This window comes from Diadema antillarum, unplaced genomic scaffold (genome assembly GCF_040938485.1).
Source record: "Diadema antillarum isolate AM-2024a unplaced genomic scaffold, OU_Dant_1.0 scf00000091, whole genome shotgun sequence".
In the NCBI taxonomy this organism is placed as follows: domain Eukaryota; kingdom Metazoa; phylum Echinodermata; class Echinoidea; order Diadematoida; family Diadematidae; genus Diadema; species Diadema antillarum.
This window is the reverse complement of record NW_027270980.1, coordinates 586,909-596,513: the sequence shown is the minus strand read 5'-3', so window position 1 is coordinate 596,513 and position 9,605 is coordinate 586,909. Positions and strand designations below refer to the sequence as shown.

Sequence of the window (9,605 nt, the reverse complement as noted above, 5' to 3'; positions counted from 1 at the left end):
GCGACACGCGATGAGCGTCATTACGCAGCGCACAGATACGCATCAAACGTTGGCACTAGCGCACACCTCCAGATAGTATTCAATACTAATTCAGGATGTATAGGCATATTTGCACAGACACACACTGCACCACGGGGTCGCGTCCCCTGGGTTTATGAATATTATTTCAAATTTTAGTACGCTCTCTCTCTCTCTCGATTTCCCTGTTTCTATTTGCTGTAGCAATTGACAATCTGAAATCAGACCCGCAGACATGAATAATCTGTCTGTCGACACGATGACGACTCAGCTTTTGCCAAGCTCATCGCCCTCTTCACCATTCGACTCGACACTGCCGTTTTCTTCGACGATGACGACGTCGAGTGCTGTGGCCAGCACGACTGTTATCGGCGTTAACGAAACGACCGTCGGTCCGAGTTTGGTGGTTAACGTCTCTCGCGCCGCCTTCACAGCTCTGGCCGTGTACACGGGGTTTCTCACCGTCTTTGGCATACTCAACAACGGCACGGTCTTGGTGCTCTTCTTCCGCTACGAGTCGCTGAGGATCCCCATCAACAGCTTCCTCCTGAACGTCACCATCTGCGACATGATCGTGTCGTGCCTCGCTTCGCCCTTCACGTTCGCCTCTAACCTTGCTGGCAGGTGGCTTTACGGCGATCTTGGCTGCACTATTTACGCCTTCTTAGTCATGGTTGCAGGTCAGATCATTATCTTCTCACTCCTTAAATCACCTATCTGTTTGTTTGTTTGCTTGTTTGTTTGTTTGTTTGTTTGTTTGTTTCATTCATCCATCTATTTGCGTCTTAAAGGAATGGTATAGTTTTGGTTGAGATGGAGATTCAGGTTTTAACTTTTTGTGAGATAATCAGAACCCACTTATATGAAATATTAAAGAGTATACAAGTCTAGGAGGAATTGAACGTTTGTTTGAGGAAAAATCGGTTTTGAAATGGCTGAGATATCCAAAAATAGATAGGACATAAAAAAGGTGGGACCCACCTATTATTATGATCACTTTGCTTTGCTTTGTTTTTCGATATCTCAGCCATTTCAACCCCGATTTTCAGCAAGTAAACTTTTAATTCCTCTTAGAACGGTATGCTTTTTAATATTTCATATGAGTCGTTTGAACTACTTATCTCGCAAAAAGTTAAAACCTAAATCCCTATCTCAACCAAAACTATACCTCCCCTTTAAATATGGACTCTTGCCGTCAAATCGAAACAAAGATGCGTTTCTCCTTCCGCGGAAAGAGAAGCTAATAATGTTTTAGGGGGCCTAGATATTGGAAATGTAAAAGAAGAGATAATCCCCTCCGTACATCCACGCCCATTCTTATGAACAGATTTCCGGATTCTTGTTCTTTTACCATGTTTGCTAAAATGTAGATCAGCAGTTGCGATCTTGCAAATTTCACTTTTACAGAGAGGAGATATGAAATTGAAGAAAATTCATATCTCACTCACAATTTTTGGATTGTTCATGATCATGTCTTCAGGGCTTGGATACTGGAGTGACAAAAAGGCAGAAATCCTCGCTGTTCATCCATGCCGAGCCTTACACACAAATTCGAGGGTGGTTGTTATACTTTTAGGCCGCACAAACCTCTCAAAACAACCCTTCGTTTTGTGCATTATTCATGTGTTTCTGAGCTTTAAACCAGCAACGAATCTTCATCCATATGATTGTAACAACATCATGATATCACTCGGAGTGGGAGAACTATGACAAGTATAGATTTAAGTACTTACACGATGGATTTGAGACTACTTTAACTGTGTTTCGTAAATGCGATTATTTCACTTTTTATGTTTATCTTTGACTTCATCGATTGAATCTCTTTGATTTATGTACAACTGTAAAAATGAGTTGAATGGTAAATTTGAAAGAGCTAACAACGAGATGGATTGCATTGCTTGGTATCGAAGCAAATTATCGTCGTGATTGCTCCTAAAAGAAAATATATAAGGCTTGTCATCTTGTAAATTTATTCAGGAATCGGAATTACAAGAAGAAAAAAAAATAACCATAAAAACCATGAATGGAACGGCATACACGTTTTGTTTTCCTCAACATCGGTATCAACATTTGATCAATACGCGTGCATGGACGTCATTCATTTTGCATGTGTTGTGTTTCTGTTTTTAGTAGTCGTCGCAAGGAACTTAAAATATTTAAGCCACTTAAAATGACTCTTATGTGCTAGCATCAATCATGGCCATTAGTTCTCACGTACTTGTACTTACTATTATAGTTCTTATTTTGATAGTTTTCCCTGCTGTAACATAGAAAGTATACAGTTGAGTTATTCGTGTAGCAGGTGTGGGAGCTGTTCTGCTAGAATAATTATGTTCCATTTTTCTTTCATTTTGTGTGGGGTTTAGGCGTGTTTGTGCTTGTCTATTAATTTGCTTTTTTTTCCAATGTGTCTTTGTGTGAAAAATTGTCATTAGGCTCCAGTCACATGTCTTTACCTGCGCCATCTCACAATTTTTTCGTGCTTATCTTGGAATTATTGATATCATAATACTTCATTGTATTTGGAATGATGGTGGAGATGATTGAAAGGCATGTGGCGAGTGAAGGAGATAATTGTCTTAGATAATGACTTGCACGGGCTGTATAAAAATTGAACGTCGGCAGAGATGGCAAATATATCATCAACGTGATCAATTTTAAAGACAAGTTTTTATCTGTCGGTCGATCTAATCGGCAGGCTGTGAGCAGATAGTGATTCTGGCCGTGCTGTCCGTGCACCGGTGCCTGCTCGTCGTCCGCCCGTTCCTCGCCCAGCGGCTAAACCATCGCTCGGCAGCGCTCTTCATCGCCCTCTCCTGGATCTATTCGCTAATCATCTGCCTGCCCCCTTGGTTCGGCTGGAACTCCTTCGGCTACGAAGGACCGGGGACCTGTGAGTAACCTTCGAGCCCTGGTCGTTGCAGATGATCTACCTAGGCAACAATCACATTAGTGTACTAGTGAATACTTACTTACTTCCCTCTTATGCCACAGACATGTATAGGGCAGCATACAAGTTAATAAACAAACGAAATTACACGGATGAACAAAAGTGCAGAGCAACAGTGTTGAAACCTCTTGCCTCTATCGTATTTGCATGAATCAGGAACCATTTTATAAATAAGTGCAACAAATCAACAGTCATAGAAATGAAATGGTAAATAGTGACAAACGCTTGGCATCACAAAGTTTGACGAGGAAGAAACAATCTTTTCTTTATTGTCATCAGAGGTATTTTTCTTAAAACCAAATTGCTATATTTGAAACCAGCGCGTTCTTTTCTACTAACGAAATCTCTGGAAGAAGAGACGGCTGCCGTCGGCCGTTCAGCAGGTACTTAGCCTCGTCAATACATTTTTCATTTCTACTAGAGGCGTTTTGCACGCTAACTGAGATGCCACCCTCTACAGACAGTGGCGGATCTACAGGGGGGTTTAGGGGGTTTAAACCCCCCTCTTGGGCTGCCAAGTAAAAAAAAAAGAACATACAAACAAACAACAACTAATTAGTCAATTATTTGAAGACCAAAATCAACAATAAAGGCACTTTTCTTGCGTAAAAGCTGTCAATTTTAAAACTGAATATGCAAAATTGTCGCCCCTAACGGGGCGAAAATTATAATACACTATCAATATACATTATCATATCTTTATACACTAATATTTACTTTATGAGTAAATTTAGTGTATAGATGGTAGCCTCGCGTCCTCGAGTGTGCCCCGTGGAACATACCTTTAGTAAAGCCTACTTTTTTTCTTTTCTTCTATGCTTTCTTGTAATACAAGAATAATTTTTATTGCTCAAACAATGCGATTACGTTTTAGCTTTTAATGAATACATTTCAGACGAATGGCAAAGTGAGAGTGGCTCGCTCGCTCTGTCCATACTTATAATAGAATGAATAGTTTGCATAATTTATGATCATAGTCCTTCGCGGGGATTTTTTTTACTGTGTTTAGTTCCCTAGGAATTTGATTTAAATGCTCTAGAAACGCGACTTTTATACTCTGTTTTTACAAAAAGTCCCTATGCGTGGGACATGGGAAGAGGTATATCCTCCTCCCACACCCTCCCCCGCTCTGTCGCTTCGCTCTCGCCGCGGATCTCACACCGTCTCATGAAATAATGTTATACCCCCGTATAATCATAGTCATTTGCAAATGATTCTATCCACTTTTTAATTTCCTAGAAATTTGCTTTTAAATGCTCTATAAACGCGACTTTTGTACTCCCCCTCCCCCCGCTCGGTCGCTTCGCTCCCTCGCCGAGGATCTCAAACCATCACGTCAATGTGCCCATCCCCGTCGAAATTTTGCCCTCCCCCCCCCCCCAAACCAGACATGTTCCACTGCGCTTGGGGCGCGGGTGGGGCTGCACCAACCCCCCCCCCCCCCTCCAAAAAAAAAAAATATATATATATATATATATATATATACATTGTATATATGTTTGGCAAAAAGAGAGAGAGAGAGAGAAAATAGAGCATGCAAAGTAATTAATATGCTTAAAATTGCAAGCTGGCAATCCTAAAAATTGAAAATCTCCCTACTGTGGGAGGGGGGATACCACCCTCCCACACCCTCCCCCCCCCCCACTCGCTTTGCTCTCACTCACTTTGCAATACCCAGCTCAACCCTTAAACCCCCTCCTTGGAAAAAAGCTAGATCCGCCCCTGACAGATTGCTTACGGCTCGTGTGTGCATATATATTTGTTTCATGTCTGTTTTCTACAGCATGTGCCATCAACTGGAATTCAAGGAGACCCTCGGATTCGACTTACATCATCTTCATCTTCATCGCTATCCTTGCGATTCCACTGACGATCATTATTGCGTCTTATTCTCTTCTCATCTTCGCAGTGAAAAAGGTATATACAGGCTTGGATGAATAGTTTGATGTGGTTGCCATGATTTTGATCACAAAATGATTTTATATAGACGCAACTGAGAGATAACGAAAAATAATAACAGATTGCCAATAATAACCAATAACAGATTGGTCATAATAATGATAAAGGTTCAATAATTATCTAGAAGAATGTGGGAGATTCTGTGCGTTATGTAACTTTATTGCATTCTCAACGTCATGTCTTCTCGTATGTTTTGTCACTTTCGTCAATGATACATTGCATCTAACTCTTAATTCCTTACTCATGCACCATAGAGTCTACATTCCACAAGCTTCTGTTTTAGTAGGTTCCTCATATTACAGGTTATTCATATTTGCTATATTATTTTTGCATGTTTTCATCTCAAATTAGCTGTCTTGTGTTAATCTTCTCTCCTAAAATGAAAAAGAAGTAAAATTATAAAATGAAGACGCAGTCACGGTCATTCACATGCTGATTAATAACCCTTGTAAGAGATAAGTGAATGATTGCGTTTCCTTGTTTGTATATTTATTTGTTTGTTTGTTTGGATGTGTCCAGATCGCCAGCAGCCAGGCCGCCCAGTCCACAGACGCCAAGGCTGACAGAAAAGTCACCAAGATGGTTGTCCTGATGGTGGGGTTTTTCATGGTTAACTGGAGTCCCTACGCCATCTTCTCCCTCTACGTGTCGTTCGGAGAGAACCCACAGTTTGGGCCAGTGGCGGCCACCCTACCGTCCTTCTTCGCCAAACTCTGCACCGTGTACAATCCAATCATCTATTTCTACATGAACAAACAGGTAAGCGGTGTATAACGCAACTCGGGATGTAGACAAAAACGTCACTCAGAAGTTATCCCGCATGCAATAGTTGTTCTGTTGTCTTTAGGAAAGAAACCATGGTTAGGTCCATGTTGAAACCAGAATAGATGTCACAGTCATATTTCGTTTGGATGAGTATTTGAATGATGTAGGCTATTCACGATTATATGTATTTCAAACAATATTGATTTGTTTCCGGAAGACTCCGAAGAAGATGTACGTAGACCCTACGTTACGATAAGCAAGATAAAACATAGCATGGAGTTTCAAATGATGCAGGTTGCCGCATATTCAAAAGTGATAACAATTCGATACGTCATGGATGCAACACTAGAAAGGCAAATAGTATATAGATAGCTTTAGATCAGCGACGTGAACGCTAAGACGACGCCTCCTCCAGGGTTGGACAATGGAAAGAATGGCCTTGCGCATGTGCAGAACACTTTTTTTTTTTGGCCCAATGGCGTCGTCTTGGTCGAAGATTTAAAGCTCTATATATTATATCCCTCGTTGCTACCATTCAACACTTTCAATGTTTTGAGTGCAAACTTCACAATGATATGAAGTCACCGGTTTCTGTACATGCGTAGTCGAAAGTTAAGTTTCGTTAATCTTTGTGCTCTTGTTTCTATTGATTAGTTTAGGTTTGTTAGTCTGTTTCGTAATGATTCGTCTAAGTCAGTGTTCATCTTTGAATAAGATATTTCGATTCAGTTCAGTTATAAGTTCAATGACATTTATTTAATAATAATAATAATGATAATAATAATAATAATAATAATAATATTGATATTAATGACCAATATTTATATAGCGCTTTTTTAAACAGACACAAAGCGCTTCCAGCAAGTACTATACATGAGTACAACTAAAATGGGATCAACTGATGGGGACACATCTTCAGAAATATAAAGCTTGTGGCGAGTGTGACCTGAACATCTGATCATGATATGCACCAATGTATCGAAATCATGATAGTCAGAGATACAAAACAGATGAAGATACAGAACAAACATTACATGGCAACAATGACAGAGCCAGATTGTTTTATCATTATTGGTGAATGGTTTAGATGTGTTGTGAACAATGTTTGAACTGTTGTTTAAAAGGTGTCTGTTTCGATTCTCTAGTTCAAAGATGCCCTCATCGACATGTTATGCTGCGGCAGGAACCCCTTCGAACGCGAGGAATCCGACGCAGGGGATGACTCACGACGCGGGCGGCGGACGGGAGGGAATTCCACCAGACCCGCTGCCCGTCCGCGGCGCGATCGTGTCTCGAGTCTCCCGACTGCGACGTCGGCGCTCGACATCCCTCTCGAATGCGCCGAGGACAAGACGAAACAGGACGTCGCGGCTGTTGAGGGACGAGTCCCCGAGACATCGACAAAGGTTCGACAGATTCAGGTTGCGGGGAAAAATGAGGACGGGGAAGGAACATCTTCGTCCATCGAGCAGCCATCGAAACTACCCAGAAACAATGTGGGCAGTCTTCCTCCAGCTGAATGCTGATTCAGATGATCAAAATTTTGGGAAAAGGATGAGGAGGACAAGGAGGAAATATCACAAACACGGAGACAAAAAGAACTTCAACTGAAGACTTTGATCCGTATTCCTAATGCTGGTTTGTAAGCGGCAGATTATGATTTGGAAATTTAGTCTATAGATTCTGCTTGAAAGTGTGTTGGAATTCGAAGCCTCTCCGATCATGAAGCCAGGAGCACGTACTGCTCTCTTTTTACGCGATGAAGTCCTGCTGTACACAAACAACATTCCATTCTCAAGCTAAACATTGAAATAGGTACGAATAATGCCTGCCAATGCCCTACTGCTTGCCAATAAGCTTGAATTGTCTGACGGGAAAATTTTCTCCGCCTCACAGCCATAGACATATGCGACTTCACAACTGAGTCTCTGCGCTTGCGTTAGGCCGTCTTCATAATATTATCATAGAATTGAAAAAAAAAAACACAAAAAACAAACAAACCATAAAAACGTCGAAACTGCATATTTTCCTCTTTGACACACAGGGTGTTTCTTTCCTGTGGCAGCCTTTTAGCTAACCCACATCCTCACTAATGACGTCACAATGTTACTGCCGTCTGAACGTAACTAAGGGCTCCCGTCTGAACGTAACTTATAAGTTACGTTCAGACGGGAGCCCTTAACCTCGAAGTTAGGAAACTTCGAGGTTAGAGCTTGTAGTTAGGGACCGTGAAGACGCACTCGTAGTTAGCAAACCTCGAGGTTTGCTCGAAGTTTCGAGCCACGAGAAATCTTATGGTTAGCGCTCTAACCACGAGCCGCGGGGGGTCCCCACTCGTAGTTAAGCACCGTGTGGACACAAAACACAACGAACTCGAAGTTAAGAGTGACCTCGCCGTAAACTCCGGCCCCCACAATTTCCCTCTGCTTCCGGGTCAACCTCCCAAACGTACACCACAAATACACCACACGTGAAAAACTTATAACGCATGGCACAACAAAATCATCTTTTCTTCCCATGCGCTTGATCTCTGAAACTGAACACGTCGAACTCGCTATCAAACTGTATTCTATATTCTTCTCCGACGCTAAAAAAATGTTTTCGACGAATATCTTCATAAAGGCATAAAGTCATCAGTGCAGTGCTATCTCTGCATACCATGACAGAGAAAGAGAGTACCCGTAAGCGAGTCCGACAGGGTTCGACTAAAGAATAAATAGACGCCTTGTTAGCAGTGTGGGCTGAAACTTCCGGTTTTGTGGGACCCACTCGTAGTTAAGGGGGGCAGAAGCTTAACCTCGAAGTTTCGTAACCTCGAGGTTAAGATTCGTCGTGTGGACACACGTCGTAGTTAGGGGGCAAAAGCGAAACCTCGAAGTTTCCTAACTTCGAGGTTAGGGCCTGCCGTCTGAACGTAACTATAGTTACGTTCAGACGGGAGCCCTTAACCTCGAAGTTAGGAAACTTCAAGGTTAGAGCTTGTAGTTAGGGACCGTGAAGACGCACTCGTAGTTAGCAAACCTCGAGGTTTGCTCGATGTTTCGAGCCACGAGAAATCTTATGGTTAGCGCTCTAACCACGAGCCGCGGGGGGTCCCCACTCGTACTTAAGCACCGTGTGGACACAAAAAACAACGAACTCGAAGTTAAGAGTGAACTCGCCGTAAACTCCAGCCCCCACAATTTCCCTCTGCTTCCGGGTCAACCTCCCAAACGTACACCACAAATACACTACACGTGAAAAACCTATGACGCACGACACAACAACATCATCTTTTCTTCCCATGCGCTTGATCTCTCAAACTGAACACGTCGAACTCGCTGCTGTATTCTATATTCTTCTCCGACGCTAAAAAAAAAAAAAAAAAAAAATGTTTTCGACGAATATCTTCATAAAGGCATAAAGTCATCAGTGCAGTGCTATCTCTGCATACCATGACAGTAAAGAGTACCTGTAAGCGAGTCCGACAGGGTTGGACGTAAGAATAAATAGACGCCTTGTTAGCAGTGTGGGCTGAAACTTCCGGTTTTGTGGTTTGAACATCGAATGGGACCCACTCGTAGTTACGGGGGGCAGAAGCTTAACCTCGAGGTTTCGTAACCTCGAGGTTAAGATTCGTCGTGTGGACACACGTCGTAGTTAGGGGGCAAGAGCTAAACCTCGAGGTTTCCTATCCTCGAGGTTAGGGCCTGCCGTCTGAACGTAACTTATGTTTGACAATGGGGAAAGAATCGGCGAAAACTGTGTTCAGGCTCAGCTGAAAACGCGTGGGGTTACTGATCAAAGTGAATGATGGCTTCAGTTGGCGCGTTTGGCTCTCCACGCCGTCTCCTGCGTAGATGTAATCACAAACTAAATTCCCACTGGCCTGGATGTCCTGACGTGATAGGTAGGCCTGCTATTTGCAATAGCT

General features: G+C 42.4%; 1 protein-coding gene across 1 annotated transcript; it reads left to right on the top strand.

The window, feature by feature from the left end:
- The first annotated feature begins 277 nt into the window (after window positions 1-277).
- LOC139718208 (pinopsin-like) lies at window positions 278-7,218 on the top strand. Its single transcript, XM_071629687.1, has 5 exons — window positions 278-698; window positions 2,717-2,911; window positions 4,752-4,885; window positions 5,447-5,686; window positions 6,838-7,218. The coding sequence occupies exons 1-5, from the start codon at window positions 278-280 to the stop codon at window positions 7,216-7,218; spliced, it is 1,371 nt and encodes a 456-aa protein (XP_071485788.1).
- The last annotated feature ends 2,387 nt before the right edge of the window (window positions 7,219-9,605 follow it).